Raw genomic sequence first — 18,121 nt, 5'->3', positions numbered from 1 at the left:
TGTGTAAAGCTCTAAAATAGTAGCTGTAGTTGAAAGGACTGAAGGGATCTTCTGTTTCTCTCTCGCTCGGGCTCTTTCTTACCAAATTTCTTGGCTGGTTTGTCCTTGTTTATGGGGACGCCCGGAGCCTTTCTCTGAGGGACGCTGTCCTGACCTGACTGAACCTGAAAGGGCCACGCAGAGAGGACACACAGTTTGTACTCCAGCTCAGTGCAGACACTGAATTTTGTCTCCTGTGATCCTGTCGGAGAGATCAATGTCAAAGCAAAGAAAAAGCACACTGACACTGCAGTTCAGCATGATTATTTTCATTTTATTCCTTCATGATATCTCATGAGGCTTCATGAGACTGAAAATGATTTCTGTGGAAGAAAGCAACCATTTCAAAGATAATAACCAAACATTTGTCACCGATGCTACATCTGCATCACCCTTCAGGCCCGTCTCACTTTTGTTTGAAGATTTTTATTTCACTTTCAAATACATTTGATTTCCCCTGAATGAATAGGCAGAGCACATTAGTGGGTTTACTATCTGAGATCTTTTTTTTTGTTGTTCTGTTTGTTTCAGCTAGTGTTCATTATCTGAGTTCTTCTAAACAAACAGAAAACTGCATCTCATTTTGAGAGCATATTTTTCCTTGGATGAGCTTGTTGCTTGAAGTTTACAACAGCAGCTACAACATCTTCTGTACACTCAGCAGAGCTGAATCATTATGCAGTATGTCAGTGTGCGCTGTTACCTCACATGTCTCAGAGTTACTGACCTGTGCAGCAGGGTTAGCTTTCGGCTGTGCTGGCTCAACTTTGTTCATTTTTGTGGAGCTCGGCTCAGGTTTGGAGCTGGCGTGGGAGGGGTGAGGCTGAGGCCGAGCCCTGGGCTGTGGATCAGCAGGAGGATGAGCTTGAGGCTGTGATGGAGTTTGTTCCTGTTGAGCAAAGGGAGGATAGGGGCTGGGCGGGATCACTGCTGCAGCGAAGGGAGTGGGAGTGAAGTTGGCGTAGGGGCTCGGTGGGATGTTCGCATACGGACTTGGAGGGATGACAGTATATGAGCTGGCGGGGGCATAAGGGCTCGGAGGGTGAGGGAGCAGGGGACTCATGGGAGGACTCGTGATCGGGGAGGTGGGGGGGCTCGTCACTGGGCTGACCATGGCCATAGCTTGCATAGTCATCTGCTGGGCCTGAGAAACAGGAAAATGATGCATCACATCCAAAATGAAAGCAGTGAAACACATAAACAGATTCAAACGGAGGGGTTACCATGATGATGGCCTGCTGGTTCACAATCGCCTGCTGCTGCTGGGCCAAAACAGCCTGCTGGGCATCTGGAGGAGGAACACAGTAAACAGGATGAAGGGATGGAAAACGTTTGATTAATTTTTTTCCTCACATTTGTCATCGCACTCGATACAAACCAGGTGTTACAGGTGCCATCGCAGCGACAGGAGGCGACATCACGCCTCCCACAGGAAGGACTCTCACAGCTGTGGACACAAACACACAACCACACACACATCACATTTCTGTCTGATTCTGAGCATTTGTGTCATGGCACTCGCCAATTATTATTATGAGGCCAGTGAAGAGCCAATGTTGGTGACTGACCTCCAGGGGGCGGTGGGGGGCCGGTGGACTGTCTCTGTTGTTGCCAACCCCCATTAACTCCCCCGCCCCCCTTCATCCTGCTAGACAGTCCTGCAGCTGATTCTACTTCCTGTGCGGAGAGACAGGCACAGACTTCAAACTGAAATCTGATCACAATTTCAATGCAAAGATGAAGCCAGATCAAGGAAGACTTGAAAAATCTCCTTCCCCTCCCCTGTGTGAATTTGGTTTGTCCCAAGTGGCAACCCACCCACTGGTTAAAGAAGCTTAAGTTAGGCATTTTGGCTGTTGCCATCTTTCTGGAGGTTTTTGGAGCCACCAGTTACCATATTTGGACGAGCTGTAGAGGAACGAGGGATGAATCTGACTGTGAACTCGAGGGCACTTTGCCCACCTATCTATACGAGCAACCTGACCGCACCCCAGACATGTCAGTCAAATCAGATGCGTCATCAAAGAGACCTCTTTTTGGAGCCTAACATTAAATTTATTAAAGAGTTATTTTTTAGAGGGACCACAGCATTGATCAGAGGGAGTGAATTTAGCGAATTTCACCATAATGTATTACATGACAGAAGTTGACGCTTTTCAAATGGAAGTCTGTTGGAGGCAGAGGTTTTTTTGGAGCCAGCCCCTAGTGGCCGTTAGCGGTATTGCAGTTCAGAGGACACCCCCTCTTCAATGTGCAGCCGTTCCATCAGAAATCAGCCACTGACCCATAAATCCTCAAGAGTGTGTGTGTGTTTGTAGGCCATGTCTCATTAAATAGTAAGCCCTTCATTTGCCAGAGTGTCAGTCCATCGTAAGCAGATCCCCACGTTGCCTGGGTGGGAAATCACCGTGGCGATCTGGTGGCTGTGACAGTTATGGTAACTGGGTAACGTAATAGGTTGCTGGGCGGGAGAGGTCTGTCGAACACATCTGATACATGCTAATTCCTGTCAGCCACATCCGATAGCGCGGCTAACATTCACCACATCGCCATCCTGGCTGTAGACTGATAGATCCAACAAGGCTGGCATTCGCTGCACCATTGACCCGACTAAAGTCGGAAGGATTTAACTCAATCATCAGATAACCACCGAAACTGCAGTTTTTAGAACAGTGAAGAGGTGGATTTAATGTTTGTTGTGGAGGCAATGCTGGTATTTTATTGCTGTCCAAGGAATTAGCAGGTCATAAAGAGCTTACATTAAACACTATACCTCTGCCGTCTAGTCCATATTCAAAGATATATATTATATAAGGCCTGTGTTTAAATATAGAGTCAGGCTTTGTCCATTCTTCTAAAAAACATATAGTATATTTGAAATAATGGCTGAAAACTACAACAAGTATTACTCCATCTGAGGCTTTTACTTCAGCACAGAAGAATAAACGTTTCAGACCTGTGCTTGAGCTACATGATCATTGAGAGGGATTCAAAGTCTGACTTCCAGCTGAGGAATTAGACTGGAAAAAGGATTGTAATCTTAACTCGATAAACATGTAATTTTACTGTTAGTCCGTGTGCAAATTTAAATTAGCTCATTCCCTGAAGGCTCACTCCATGCTAAATTAAAATAAAGATGTAATAGAGATATTGAATAGAGCTTTAAGCTGCATTCACACCAAATCAGGCAATGCAGGAAAAACAACAGTCCTCCCATTCATTTGAATGGAGGCAAGGCATTTAGGCGGTGGGAGTGGCCCTGCTTGGGGTACAGAAAAATAACCACAGTGCCTGTGCAGGAAGAAGTTGAACCAGAATCAATTTTGCCGATATGTTTCGGTGGCCAATCATGTATCACATAGCATTTTAGCAAGTTGCTATTTACTGAGCTACTGTGAAAATAGATGAGAGACTGAACACCGCTGTTATGAGCTTTGTAGAGCTGTACAACTGTCATGAGGGAATACGAAGATATTAAGCACACAGGTCGGAGGTTAAAGTTCTTCTGCTTTTCTGCTTTTAGGTGCATTACCGCCACCTCCTGGATTGTGAAGGATCAAAGTTCACATGACGTTACACAAACGGGCCATGTGGGAATACCAGGAGGTGGCACATTGCCTGATTTAATCTGAAAGCAGCCTTTCAGAGTTTTACAGTAACTGACAGTAAGTGTGTCACGGAGGTCAAGTGTGTTGGAGTGAGTGAAATATGCAACTCACTCCAGTTCCGTCTGACAGTACGGGGTCAAACAGGCTGTCGAGGTAACGATCCATCCCTCTCTGAGGCTCCAAGTCTGAGAGGAGAGGAGAGGAGAGGAGAGGAGAGGAGAGGAGAGGACTTCATAATCTGCACTATTGAAACTTAATGTATACACTAATATGTCTGCCTTAATAATGTACCTAGACTGAGTCCATCAGTGCTGAGTATGGCTGAAGATATGATGTCATCATTCATGTCAAACCCACCACCCAACAGGCTTCTGTAAAACAATCAGATGAAACCGTGTCCTCAGTGGTTCTTAAACTTGGAATACTCCAAACAATACACAAATTTTTTTGGGCCACTTAGGGACTACTTAACACATTATGCACAAGCTATGAACATGTCCTGAAGATGCAAAGAGTCACTTATTTACACCGATAAGCAACATTATCATTCAGTTAGAGTTGTGTTTGTGTTCACCTGGTGAGTGAAAGAACAGTATTAATTCCCTTTTTGCTCTGTTTTTGGTCTCTACCAACTCCTCTGGAATTATTATGACACCACCTGCTAAATGCTCCACTAAATTCACCAGCTGGTCGGTAACTGTGTTCCTTTGTTCTTATTTGGAGTACGCTGGGTTTTATGAGCTGAAAACAATGTCATAAGAGCAGTGAGCATGGACAGAAAACAGTGAGGTAGAAGGCTGGACAGATGAACAATGAGCTGAGTAATAATTCTCTGTCACAATGTTTCTGCATCGACATCTCACAGTGAATAGTGAAGTCCAAATACAATATCAACAAAATGTACTTAAAATATCAAAAGTAAAAGTACTCTGCCACTGTGACTGAATAATTGTTAGATTGCCAATATTGAAGCATCAATGTTAGTCATTCAGTCCAGTGGTTCCCAACCTGAGGGTCGAGTCCCCTTGAAGGGCTCAGAAGATAAATCTGAGGGGGTCAAGAGATGAAAAAAGAAAATGTACATTGTGCTACATATTTTGTACTTATTGTCTCCTTTAATCTTTGCTTGAGAGTAATATTGGATAATTTTATGTCTTGAAATTTTTTCTAAATAAATCAATAGACATCTGACTCCTGAGAAAATTTGTACTATCAGTGGAGAAAAAAAGTTCAGATCAAAGTATAAAGTTATAGTATCATAGTATCTATCCACCACTGGAACTGTGTGTGTGTGTGTGTGTGTGTGTGTGTGTGTGTGTGTGTGTGTGTGTGTGTGTGTGTGTGTGTGTGTGTGTGTGTGTGTGTGTGTCTCACATGCTGGCATTGGGCCGCACTCTGTTTGGTTCCTGTGCAGAGATGATGAAGTAGCTGCTATGTTTGGGGAAGTCAGCAGGAAGCTCCAGGTCTGACATCAGGTCCAGGACGTAGTCTGACCCCTCCAGCTCCACCCATTGAGCCGGCTCCTTCAGCAGCACCGACCAACCTCGACGGCCCTCCGTCACACCCCTGCGGGGCGCGCGCGCACACACACACACACACACACACACACATGCGACAAACACGCGACAAACACGTACAATTTCCACCTCGACGTCTCCTTTAGTTTTCTTCTTTTCAATATTTCTTTGCAGTCCAATCCATGTATTTGGTGCTTCCGTTTTACAGTAAGATGATACCTGTGTTGTAAAATGTCTTTGGCCATCTCTTCTCCTGTCATCCATGAGTGTAGAGGACACAAGAAGGACACACCTGAAGGACAAAAGTCATATAGTAAATATAAAAAACAGCTTCTGGCATATTCAACAAAGGCAACAAGTGTAAACTGGTGTTATTTGATCATTTAATGCATTAAGAACTATTTCAATCACATTATTTAACACTTGTTGTAAGTGTATTGCTAAAACAAGGTTGGTGGCACCCTCGCAGGTCTGTTTCTGATGATTGTCAGAGAGATCAGCGACATAAACAGACACAAACACAGCCAGTGAACCAGAGCGAGTATCAGGTGTTGTCTAATCCTCAGTGGAGTTGCCAAAAGGCCAGAGGACAGATTAGCTGGATGAGCAGAGGAAATGAGAGAAAGGCAGAATAATGTGCACACTGAGCTCAGGTGAAAACAAACACGAGTGAGGTTGGGTCAGTGAGAGGGAGTCAAGGTCAAAGGGAGACTAAAATGTACAAAATGAGGCAGTTTCATTCAGTTATTACAGTTTAGCACAGTGCTGCTGCCTCAGATTAATGCTGCGTTTAGGAAGCTGAGAACGTTCACATGTTTGATCAATCACCTGCTTTGTGTTTCTGTTTGTGTGTCAGTTTCAACAAAGTAACGTTAGCTAAGGAAAGTAGCAGCAAGTTAAATGCTCTGTAATCTGCCGGCATGATGTCTGCCAGTTACAGTCACGGTTAGCAGCGAGCCAGAACGTTGACATTACGTTAGACACCAGAAAACGACCTACACGCTTATTGTTGAACGTCACCATACCCTACTTTAATTAGTATGACCTAAATTAACCATGAAGTAACTTATTTTTGCGCTGAGCAAGCATATCCCTTCCTTTTACCACAAACTTTGCCATATTGAGTGACGTCAAACGCAGTTCTCAGGACTCTCAAAAACCTCTGAGCTTCCCAGTTCCACAGGCGTTCAGGTGTATTTTCCCACTCAGAGGTCTGAACTTTCCCACTTTACAGTTGTTTATAAATGCCAGTCCAGAGATTTCAACTCTGTAAAACTCTCCTCGTTGATCACATGTGCTTCTGTTTTTCTCACCATCGAAACAGTGTATATGCAGGACAGTGTGAGCTCTCTTGCGATTGGCGGTCCACTCCAGCAGACAGGGTGGGTACGTCCGGGCATACTCTGGCCCGGCAGTGAGCCGCTGCAGCGCCTGAAGCAGACGGTGCTGACACACACAGTCGAAGCCCTCCGGCCCGTTGTCAGACACGAACCTACAACACGAACACAGACGCAGACGGAAACATTTGTACGACAGGCTACTGAAAACATCCAAAGGAACACAGGTACGCTGCAAAAAGCAATGAATGTAATATATAATATTGCTGTTTCAGTACACAGTACTGGGAAGTCTTTTTGTATAATGCTAAACACATTTTGGTGTGTGTGTGTGTGTGTCTTACTTCAGCAGGTACTTAGCCAGCCTTTGAGAAGGGAGGAAGGCAGAAAGACAGGAGGAGAGGAGGAGCCAGCCACGCTCTGAGTTCAGGATGTTCGGGTTCCTCCACACCTGGTAGGTGAAAACACAACACTGAAGTAAATTAAGAAACTAAAATGGCTGTCTCGAGGTTGTACGCTGCAGTTTACATCCACATCTGTCCAGACTCATTATACATGCAGTGAAGACTTTGAACGATTCAAGGAGAGAACGCAACGTTGAAGCCATGACAGGAGACGACGCTTCAAAAAGAGATGTTGCTGCAATGAAGCGACAAATTTTAAAACATGGATTCTTCACACACATCTTCAACCCAACAGCACAGAAGATCTGTGCAGTCAGCACGGTTTCAAGGTGGACACCGAAGATCAGTGTCACCATTCAGTATTAGACCAAAAGTTGAATATGGTCACAATCTGAACCTCTCTTCCTGAGTTATGGTGCTGAATAATGGACAGAAAAGTGGTTTTGCAAAATATTACACTGTCACAAGGAAGTTGACCTTAGACCTTTTGGATATATAAAATGTCATCACTTTGTGTGACATATGGTCATAATTAGCATATGAATATTTGAGTTATGGCCACAGATGTGTTTTGTGAAGTGACCTTTGACCACCAAAATCGAATCAGTTTATCATTGGGACCAAGTGAACTTTTGTATTAACTTTGATTTATATTCACTCAAGGCGTTCACAAGAACAGGACAGACAGACAGACAGACAGACAGACAGACAGACAGACAGACAGACAGACAGACAGACAGACTGAAAACAGGCGGTTGTTGGCACAGAGGCATTAAAACAGTTTGAGATAATGTGTTGTAATCATGAAAAAAACAGCTAGTTCTCACCTGATTGGCTACCTGAATCAAGATCTCATCTCTGAGGCTGGGGTTGGCGAGTCCTCTCTGGATGATGTAGTTGCCAAAGAGATTCTCTTGAGCTCCATTCAAGTTCGGGTCACCCATGAACCTCAGTATCTATCAGAAGCACAGGTGTTCATAGCGCATGCCGTAATTTTACAAGTAAAACCCAAATACTTCAAATGTTAAAGATTGCTCAGAAAATCGTACGTCTTGAGTTTTAAAGAGGTTTTAACCAACCAAACCTGATGTTTTAATTGAGTGTGTTGAGTCACCTCAAACTGTAGGGTGTGTTTATTATTTACTGATATTAAATCTGACCGTTTGCTACTGTTAGACTTTCATTTCAATTCTAGATACTTAAATTTGCCAGCAACATATGAATGCACCATGTACCAGAATGAAAAAATTCACAGCTCCTTGTTTCAGCTCCTCATCCAGTCGAATCAGGGAATTCTCCAGCGGAGCTGTCAGCATCCCAAACAACGGCTCCTACATCACACGCACACAGTTCTCCAGTGTTAGTTAATGTTTTATTTACATGTTTAAAACAATTTCCTATGTAGACGCATTTCCTGTGTACTTGTATTACTCCGGCTGAGGGAATATAAATGTGTTTACACAGTCATATTGTGGGGACTCACCTCCCGTCTGGGTACAAAAAGAAGCTTCTTACAACATAAAATTACATTGTAATGTGAGGACTCGGTTTAAGGCTTGGGGAAGGGTTATGGTTAGGTTAAGTCTTTAAAAAAATAAATGTATGTCAATGTAACGCCCTCAGAAGTGACAGAAACACAACTGTGCCTGTGTGTGTGTTTGTACCCTCAGTATGGCCCGGATGTAGTGTGTCATGAGGTAGTTGTTGATGTCCAGGGGCAGAGTCAGCTGAGGGTCAACCTGAACCTTTGGAGCCTGCACCACCGCCAAACAGTCCGAATGCAACTCTTCACCACCTGCATGACACACATGTTTATTTATTTTTTTGGTCATATTTCATATATGGCTATGCTATTCTGTGTGCGTGCATGCGTGTGCATGCATACCTGATGCTGCCTGTAGCAAACCAGCCAGTTCAGCAGGGATAGGCAGTATTGTCACATTCATGACTTCTCTATTGATGCGATCCTGCACACATTGCAAACACACACACACACACACACACACACACACACACACACACACACACACACACACACACACACACACACACACACACACACACACACTTATGTTACACACTGAAGCTGCATCTTCACCTGTTGCCCCGAATGTGACCCTCCTCCCTCAGCCACTGTCACCCTGTTTCCTCCTTCACTCACCTCCTCCGCCTTCCTTGCAGGCTCCAGCACTGTCTGACAGAAAGAAAACAGCATCACACTTCACGCGTTTGTTCATGTTTCATTCTTTCTGTACATGACAGTTTCGGTCAGACCACAAACTCTGTGTGCATACCCTCATGTAACGCTGGCGGTTGACGATGAGCATCACGGCAGAGCGTAACTTGATGAGGTACTTCCTCCTCCGAACAAACTTCTTTCTGTTCAGGAGGAACCATGAAGGATGGATCACACTTAAAGATACAGAAAGCACTGAGAACTTGTGTACAGACACAGTCAGTATCATAAAAACACAGGTGTTCTCCATGAAAATTATTGAGATGCTTGTTTAAAAAAAATTTAAAAAAATCTGAACTTAAACTCTGACATCGATCACTGTAATTAGAACGGACAATGCGATTGTTGTGCCAACCTTTGTGTTGATCACATTTACAGAGCGAGTTATAGTTTCAGTGCACGTTTTTCATAATGTGCCATTTCCCCAAATTCATCAGCGTGTGGCCAATGATCCCTGAAATATCATTACACATTCAAAATGTTGAACCTTGACTTCAGTGCCATTTTAGTGACTTTTTACATTCTGGAATAAAATGCTAATTTACATGCAAACTGGGCGTGATTGACATATCTATCCCCTGTGATGGATGAACACGGCCTGGCCTTGTCTCCTCACATCAAGGACAAAGAAGCTTTACCTGTTTGGCCCTGTGAAACCAAACACTGAGGCCAAAACCGCCAAGCTCAGGACTGAAACTCCAGACTCAAGCAGGGCGATGTGCTGGCTGTTAAAAGAAAGCTAAGACTCAGATGAAGTCATGCCTATTTTTTTTCCCACTGTGCTTTCTCTATTGCTGGGGAAAAACTAATAAAAAAACATTTTGTGTGATCAAATAAAACTAAAACTGTAGCTGAGCTGTTCACCACACTGTACAGCATGTGTTCCCACTCAAAGTCATATGTTAAATTCCCTGACTTTCACTGGACTAAAAATGTATTTCCAACTCTGTGCTGATCAGACAAATCCAGTCAGATTATTGTATTGGCAGCAGTATGAGATCTTTACTTACTAGTTCACAGGCATTTTCAAAACAAAACTTGTTATTTAACTGCTTAGAGAACAAACTTAAACAAAATATTTCCTCCTCAATGGGAGCAAAATTAATAGATTTCCTCGGGCTGCCCCCGCCTGTACTGTTAGTGTGGCTGCGAAGGTATCCCTCTCCCGTATTTTCATAGATCAATAGAAATTTGGCAAAAATGATATCTGGCTTTTTCTATCCTCTACTCACCAAACCTTTGAAGTCATTATCTTGTAGCCAAAGCTGTTAAAATTTGTATTTTCCCGGCATATTTGTCTGAATTAGCAGCAACAGGAAAAAATACATCTTGACTGAAGTTTTGGTTGATGAGGGGATAAAACCACTCCGGGAAGAAGTTAAATATAAAAATACTTCATGGAAAATGTTTGCATCATTTATCAAATTTTGATAAATGGCAACTAAAATATAAACATGCTACAAACAATCTTTCATGACTTGGTCCAAAAAAAAAAGATCAAATCCCCTGAGTCTCCATGTCTGGAATAGACTTCTTTTTTTTTTTTTATAAATCGCTGATATTCCAGACTTTCCATCACCAGAGGAAATACTGCTTTTTATGTTGGATTTTTTTTCAGACATTATGAGCCAGTAAATGCCCACTCGCTACTGAGTTCAAACGAACACATTACCTGGCCAGGTAGCCTCTGCTGCGAGCTTGGAACAGGGTCACACGGCGCCTGAATCGAATGAAGTTTTGTCGAACAAAATACATGTGGGTGTATCTCTGCAGCGTCAAGGCAGCCAGGTTCAGCACACTGTCACGCTTCCCCTCCAACAGCTGATACAAGTCCTCCTTCAGGAAGATCTGGCACACACAGACAAACAAATCCAAATTCAACAGGATATATTTCTAATGCGAGATGTACCTCACCGTGTGTTCTCTGCATGTGACTGAGCTCACCTTACTGACACCCAGCTGATACGAGCCCACCTTGACTGGACCGAGTTTGTGGAGCATGGCGAGACAATTTTCTCCATCTGCGGGTGGAGGATCCTTCAGGCAGAGCAAGGCTTTATACCTGGGTCCACATTTGACACACATACGGCAGTTCAATTTGAATTCGGAGGTAAATGCAACATGTGTCCCACCTGTTACTCTACATCTGGTAAAACTACCAATCACAGGTCATTATTGTGAATCTGTTAGCCCGAGTAGGAGGCTAATTGGCATTCTGGGTATTCAGAGTCATGGTTGTTTAGTATTGGAATCTAACTGACTGTGAATGTTGGACTCTGACATTGTGTATTTTTCTGCTACCATAAGTCAGACTACTTTGGCAGCGAGCAGTGAGAGGTGCTGTGAGATCAATTGGTTTCAGCTGCTTTCCTGCTGCTGCTGCTGACAAATGCCAGATGGCTATTTCAGCTTGAAGAAATCATTGTGTGAAATGTATTCTCTCCAGAAAAAGACAGTAAATGAATCAATTTTGACAAGCTGAAGGTGGTGAGTGGAGAGGGCAGCAGAAACAATTGATTTTAAGAGAGGAAGCTGAGGAGAAAGCTGAGTGGTGTTTTATCTCACATGGTTCAATTAGGGTTTATATTTCTCTTGAAATAGCAATGCACGATAATATCGGCATTTCATCGGTACCGGCCCAAAATAAACAATAAAATGATGCTATGCTTGATGATATGTCCCTGATGTAAGGGTGGTCATGTGTGACGTCAACATGCCATCTCTTGCATTAAGCGTGAAAGCGTGCACATCATGTCCTTGGTGTTTAGGTCATAGACTGTAAATAGAAATAGACGTAGTCTCCGAGTCTAAGGAGTGAAGCCGATGTAAAAGTGCCTTAAAGTGTAATACCACTGAGCGCCACTAGTGGCTGGCTCCTAAAAACATCTGGCTCCAACAGACTCCCATTCAAAAAGCATTAACTTCTCTCATAAAATACAGAGATAACACATTTCTTCCGCAGGTTAAAATGGTGTCGTTAGCTCAATTCCCTCCCTCTGATCAGTGTTCAGGTGGTTCTATTAAAAATAATTGCATAATTAATTAGAAATTAGGCCTGAAAGAGAGGAATGTTTTGGGGGCATGCCTGGTTTGATTGACATGCCTGAGAGGCAGTCATGTTTCCCATATAGGTGGGCGGGGCTTAGTGTCCTCAAGCTCAAGCCAGTCAAATCCACCCTCTCGTCCAAATATGGTCACTTCTCATCAATCAAGGTGACGACGCCAAATTACCAGACTCGAGGCTTCAAAATGGAAGTTCACAAACCAATGGGTGACCACTTCATTTAAGCAAGATGAACTAGTTTTTCTGGTAAATGTGTACAGTTTGGTAAGCATTGTGTTTTATGTCTACATCTGTCAGTGGGCCATCGCAATAAGAGTAGGCATAATAATAACTACTTCCTCTACAGGAGAGACTTGATGTTCTGTGCAGTTAGAGGTGTCTGCATGTATCTGTAATCGGCCATACGAGTGAGAACATATAAACACTCAGTATGAGGATTATTAAGTAACCAATCGAGTAAAAGGGTAAGTAACCAACCTTGTTAGGAAGCTGTGAAAGTGCAGTCTGATTGGATAACCCTCCTTCCGGATATGGATGGTCTCCATGACCCCAGAGTAATGCAGCTGAGTGTTGACCAACTCCATGTCAAACAGTCCTGCTTCCTGCACACACACACACACACACACACACACACACACACACACACACACACACACACACACGTAAACTGTGATTACATATGAATTAAAACTGTGAAATAAAAAACACCACTGCAAACCTGCACACGCCATCCAACTTGCAAATATACCTTATGATGGTTTGGCTTGATGCATCGCACAAAATAAGGATTACACCTGTCACAGATAGATGAGAATGAATGGATGGAAATGAGTGAATTTATGATTTGATCAAGACTTTGTACAGTTGTCCTGTGGAAGGAAGTCTGCTTTCCAACAGGAAGGATATGAAGGAGCTTGTATGTAGGAAGTGATGGAGGGTGTGATGGTTTACAGTTACAGATCTTCAGAGGCCCCTTTTAAAAAGGCTGCTTTTATCCATTAGACATGATTGAGGCTCATAAGATTGTCAGAACTAATTACTTTAGTCTGAAGGCACAACCAGGCAAAACAAAGTGTTTAGAACAACCATAATACAATATATGTTTTTGATTTATCTTGCAATGTCTCATCACAGTTGATTTTGGACATTTATAGTATGAGTCATTGTTCTGCATCACCACTGACAGGTGCATTGTCCCATTAGTCAGGAGCAAAACATGCAGGTAATGTGGGAAAGCATGAGGGAACATGAGGAAGTAAATATTAAAATTAGATTTTGGGCACTCAAATGTAAATTTTACATCAATTTCTGGTTTCAAAAACTACACTGTGCAGCGTTTGACTCAAACCTTTCCATCTTCTCCAGCAGCTCCTGCAGGCTGCTCTGAAACTTTGCGCTGACCGTGTTGGCCTGATAACGTCGAGCCGTGCTGCTGTGCCGCAAGTTAGACTTCTGCTGAGACACAGACTCTGAGTGCTTCAAGAAGAGGCTCGATACCATCTGTACACACAGAAATACACACAGAAAGACACGCACATACACAAAATAAAAAGTGAGAAGAGAAAGAGGTTAGACCAAAGATAAGAGTTGATTTAGAGTGTCTTATTATTTCAGGTGGATGATATTTAAGTAGATATTTGTGTTCAACATTGATACTTTAGCATCTAAATAAAGAGTTGTGATTTTTTTAAGAATGAAGTATACAGTACATGTGCCTATACACATTATATATATACTATGTATGTATATGTACAGTATATTTGACAAAAATGACAGGGCATAAAGATTGGCACAACAAGAGTAAGTCAAAAGAAAAAGTTTATCTGCATATCTCACTCTGTTCTTGCTCTGTATGAAGAGATCTAAAACATCCTGGCGGACCATGTCGAAGTTCTTATCCAAGAACTTGTGCACCTGAACCACAAATCATTGAAACAATGTGAGAAAAGCATCCAAATCAGAAACTTAACATCATATTCAAACAGTGCACAAACACACGTATGACAGCCCTGTGCATGTTAGATTATAGGAGGTTTAAAATGTGAGAGTTTTAATTGACTAAAGAATCGTATTCAAATTATCTAAAGGATTATTATCGAATGGAAATAAAACACCTCTCTGAATCAGGTGGATGATCAGAGGTGGACTGGTGACTTTTTACCACAAGAAATGCAATTGAATACCTGTTTCATTAAGTCAGTTGTGGAACTGAAGAAAGAAAGAAAGAAAGAAAGAAAGAAAGAAAGAAAGAAAGAAAGAAAGAAAGAAAGAAAGAAAGAAAGAAAGAAAGAAAGAAAGAAAGAAAGAAAGAAAGAAAGAAAGAAAGAAAGAAAGAAAGAAATGTACCTGATAGGTGACCTTCCCTGCAAAGTGTTTCAGGGTGAACTCTGGCAGTGGCATCTTTGGCCTGGCATATAGCGGGTTGTTTCCATGGTGATAGTGGCACTTCTGAAGGAAGGTGTGGTCTGTTGCCTAGCAATGATTGGAGACGGTTAATGGTTGGTGAGCCATGGAAACCAGATCTCCACGGCACACACATATGTTGCCTGTTTGTGAGTGAGTGTGAATGAGTGTGTGTGTGTGTTGTGTGTGTGTGTGTGTGCGTGCGTGTGTGTGTGTGTGTGTGTGTGTGTCGGGCAGATTGCCTCAATCACTTCCTCATGTAACACCCATGTTCATATTTCACTGAGCGACTTCGTAATACGTTTATCTCCATATGAGCTCAGTCAGCGTCTTCCAGTAGGAGCCCCGGGAATAATGAGAGCAGCAGGTAGGCAATTAAGTGAGCATGTGGGATAAAGTCTGTATTGATTAGAGCTGGCTACAGTACAGTCTCCTGGTTTATGAGAAATCCAATAGAGATCTTTGTTTTTAACTCAATTTCTTTAGAAAACTGAGGCACGAGGTTTTTCAATCATGACTTATTGTCGGCTGTTTTACACCTAAATGGTGAAACATTTCAAAAGTTTCTTGTAATCTAATCTAACTTCATTAAAGTACACTTGTTGCCGCGGGAGTCAGTCTCAGCTGATTGGATCTTTGTACACTCACAGAAAGTGTTTTGACAGAATAATGAATTATTAACACCATCATTAGTTCACTTACGTCCATATTTTCTGTCTTTACAACTGAGTTCCCATAATGTTGGAAATGAAGAGTTTAGTGTCGCGGGTGTAGGTGTACCTGAGGGAAACCGCACTGGTCGTCCAGTATGCGTAGTATCCCATGAGGCTTAGCAGCAATGAGGTCAAGACACTCCTGGTTGTGGCCGAAGGGCTGCTGCTGCCACTCAATCTGCTCCCGCATGTACTCCTCCTACGCAGCACAAGTCAGCACAAAACAAGTGTAAAGTTCATCAGGTCGGTGTGTGGAAGTTTTCACTTCAGCTGAAGTGTTGCTGAGTCTAACGCTTGTCAAAGATTAAATTTCCTCAAAATGTTTTCGAAAGTGTTTTGAAGCCTTTAGTCTGGCATTTTTGTTGTTGCCATGTTGTTGTTTTTTTTTTAGCGGGAAGTGACCATATTTGGACAAACTGGGAAGGAACCAAAGGCGGATCTGGCTGAGAACCTGAGGACAGTAAAGCCGTTCACCTATACGGTAAACCTGACATCAGCATGTCAGTCAAACCAGGCAGGCCCCATAATGTACCTCTCTTTGAGGCCTAATATGTAGTTAATTATGAAATTATTTTCAGATTGACCACCAGAACACTGATCAGAAGGAGTGACTTTAACTAATGACACCATAATGATTTGTGGGGAAAATGTATTGACTTTTTTTAATGGGAGTCGAGAGATTTTTTTTTTATGCCAGCACAGAGTTTCCCTCAGTGGAATTGCACTTTAAGGCTTTTCCACATTGGCTTCACTTTTCAGACCCAGAGACCACGTACATTTTAACATACAGTTTGTAGTGTTGACATGTTGACAAGAGTGTGGAGACTTTTGTCAAAGGCAGCTGCTGATCTTTGGAGACTGACATATTTTCACGTTTTTGTCATTTTCAAATTAGTCAGACTTTAAATAAAGTAGATTTTTAATGTAAGGATGCATCACTGCGTGTAACGATCTATTCTTTCATCCCCTGCTGTCACGGTCACACTTTTCCTGTTTACTCATTACATTGCATTATGCACACACATAACCAATAAATCATCTTTCTCTGGGGAAAAAAAAAAAAATCCTCTATCATGATTTTAGAAACCACATTTCTCATAAAAATATTATCTCATTAATATGGACAAAATATGAACATGTACAAAAACATAAACGTTTGGCTCCCCTAACCTGCTCCTCCTGGAAGATGACCCTGTTAAAGAAGAACTGCAAAGTTTCATTGGCGTGGTTGATGCACAGCTGCTCAAAACTGTTCACCTGTAGCTCCTAGAGGACAGGAGACATTGAGGGTTGTGTGAGTTAGTTAGCGCAGGTGAGCTCAGACACATCACCGCTGTAACACTACTGAGTGAAATTGTTCTTTAGTGTAACCTCAAACCCATATATGTCCAATATGGAGATGGAGAGAGCTTCGTTGCGAGGGTAGACCCGTCCATTGATGTGCTCTGTCAGCCAACTAAACAGCAGCGAATACAGGATCTTGGCAACGGCATCTCTATGGAAAACACACAATAAGGTTTCTATGGAAACAGAAAACCCGGTTCCTATGGAAACAGAGGACATCTGAAAAATCTCTCCCCCAGCCCTGACGTCCTTTGTCCTCACATGCCTCTACCAAAGATTGGAAAAGAATATCAAAGACTCGTCGCTCCCCCTCAGTAGTCTCCTAGTATGATTTTAAACAGGGGGTGAAAAGGCCTCAAACATGACTGTCAGACAGGCTTTTATTCCAAGCAGAAGTAGGTGCATCGTATTTAGACACCAGTCTTTTCTTCACTCTCACCTGGCATCCACGGCACTCTCGACTGTCAGCGGAGTGTAGATCTTCTCCCGCACTGTATCCTGGGGGGTCAAACACATCTCAGATCTAACAACAGCTATTTATCGTGATAATAATTATTGCGGGGGTATGTGTGTGTGTGTGTGTGTGTGTGTGTGTGTGTGTGTGTGTGTGTGTGTGTGTGTGTGTGTGTGTGTGTGGTTCTGCAAATCGTGTCCTGCTTACTGTCAGTTTGAAGGTGACAGACTTCTGCAGGCTGTCAGGTGAGACCTGCAGCAGCTCAGCAACCACCCTGATCTCTTGTGCACTCACCACCGACGCGACCTCCTGACCCTCTGCCTGCAGGGACACATTCATTATTACCATCATCTTTCAGCATCATCATTATCACTCAGCCGTGAAACAAAACACATTTATGTAGCCTACTTGTGTGTGTGTGTGTGTGTGAGTGTGTGTGCATCGGAGAGAGAGACCTGGTGTGGCTGGAAGTAGACGTTCCCCAGGTGAAGGACAGAGGACAGAAGCCTGTAGATACCGTTTTGCTCTTCGGGGGTGAAACATAAGATGTCCATGGCACTCAGCAAACGCCTGAAGTCCTCCCCATCATCCTTCCCCTCTATGGTACAGTTCCCTCCCTGCTTGGACACACACACGCACTGTTATCAACAACAACATACTTCCCCTCACCTAATTTAGCTTGAATTAAAGTGCAACTTATCAGCAGCTTAAAGTCTTGTTTTTGCTGACTGCCAGGGGTTTTCTTTGATTATTTTTTCACTTATTTTTTGGAAATTATTCTACTCTTGTGAAGCACTTTGTGACCTTGCTCTGTGAAAGGTGCTACACAACATGAACTTTATTTACTTGCTCATGCTGCAGCGATGTAGAGGATACATTTCAAGGTGTGTCGGTACACGATGACACCACTGCAGGTTGTGGTTATCGGTGCAAAAGGGCAACCAAAATTGAATGGAAATCCATCCAGTAGTTGCAAAGACATTTAGGTAAAAAAAAAAAAAA

At 42.8% G+C, this 18,121-nt stretch overlaps 1 protein-coding gene across 1 annotated transcript in view; it reads right to left on the bottom strand.

Annotated features, from left to right (window-relative positions):
- LOC138208624 (unconventional myosin-XV-like) overlaps window positions 1-18,121 on the bottom strand; it is a 40,588-nt gene that overhangs the window by 15,775 nt on the left and 6,692 nt on the right. The window contains exons 11-40 of the mRNA XM_069166645.1: window positions 17,575-17,736; window positions 17,327-17,440; window positions 17,105-17,163; window positions 16,693-16,816; window positions 16,492-16,587; window positions 15,389-15,520; window positions 14,552-14,677; window positions 14,042-14,119; window positions 13,554-13,705; window positions 12,954-12,999; window positions 12,683-12,807; window positions 11,086-11,203; window positions 10,814-10,989; window positions 9,200-9,284; window positions 9,067-9,099; window positions 8,791-8,872; window positions 8,570-8,700; window positions 8,141-8,236; window positions 7,733-7,861; window positions 6,846-6,952; window positions 6,478-6,656; window positions 5,384-5,456; window positions 5,022-5,213; window positions 3,939-4,018; window positions 3,759-3,832; window positions 1,608-1,716; window positions 1,418-1,486; window positions 1,263-1,327; window positions 767-1,183; window positions 83-164 (exon numbers count right to left, since the gene is read on the bottom strand). Of these exons, the coding sequence (XP_069022746.1) occupies window positions 83-164; window positions 767-1,183; window positions 1,263-1,327; window positions 1,418-1,486; window positions 1,608-1,716; window positions 3,759-3,832; window positions 3,939-4,018; window positions 5,022-5,213; window positions 5,384-5,456; window positions 6,478-6,656; window positions 6,846-6,952; window positions 7,733-7,861; window positions 8,141-8,236; window positions 8,570-8,700; window positions 8,791-8,872; window positions 9,067-9,099; window positions 9,200-9,284; window positions 10,814-10,989; window positions 11,086-11,203; window positions 12,683-12,807; window positions 12,954-12,999; window positions 13,554-13,705; window positions 14,042-14,119; window positions 14,552-14,677; window positions 15,389-15,520; window positions 16,492-16,587; window positions 16,693-16,816; window positions 17,105-17,163; window positions 17,327-17,440; window positions 17,575-17,736 (3,511 nt within the window). The remainder of the gene's footprint in view (window positions 1-82; window positions 165-766; window positions 1,184-1,262; window positions 1,328-1,417; window positions 1,487-1,607; window positions 1,717-3,758; window positions 3,833-3,938; window positions 4,019-5,021; window positions 5,214-5,383; window positions 5,457-6,477; window positions 6,657-6,845; window positions 6,953-7,732; window positions 7,862-8,140; window positions 8,237-8,569; window positions 8,701-8,790; window positions 8,873-9,066; window positions 9,100-9,199; window positions 9,285-10,813; window positions 10,990-11,085; window positions 11,204-12,682; window positions 12,808-12,953; window positions 13,000-13,553; window positions 13,706-14,041; window positions 14,120-14,551; window positions 14,678-15,388; window positions 15,521-16,491; window positions 16,588-16,692; window positions 16,817-17,104; window positions 17,164-17,326; window positions 17,441-17,574; window positions 17,737-18,121) is intronic.

The sequence above is a fragment of the Embiotoca jacksoni genome, unplaced genomic scaffold (genome assembly GCF_022577435.1).
Source record: "Embiotoca jacksoni isolate LCO1_2020_lvr unplaced genomic scaffold, fEmbJac1.0.p SCAF_4, whole genome shotgun sequence".
Lineage (NCBI taxonomy): Eukaryota > Metazoa > Chordata > Actinopteri > Embiotocidae > Embiotoca > Embiotoca jacksoni.
Note: the sequence above shows the minus strand (reverse complement) of the source record. Positions and strands in the feature narration are given on the sequence as shown.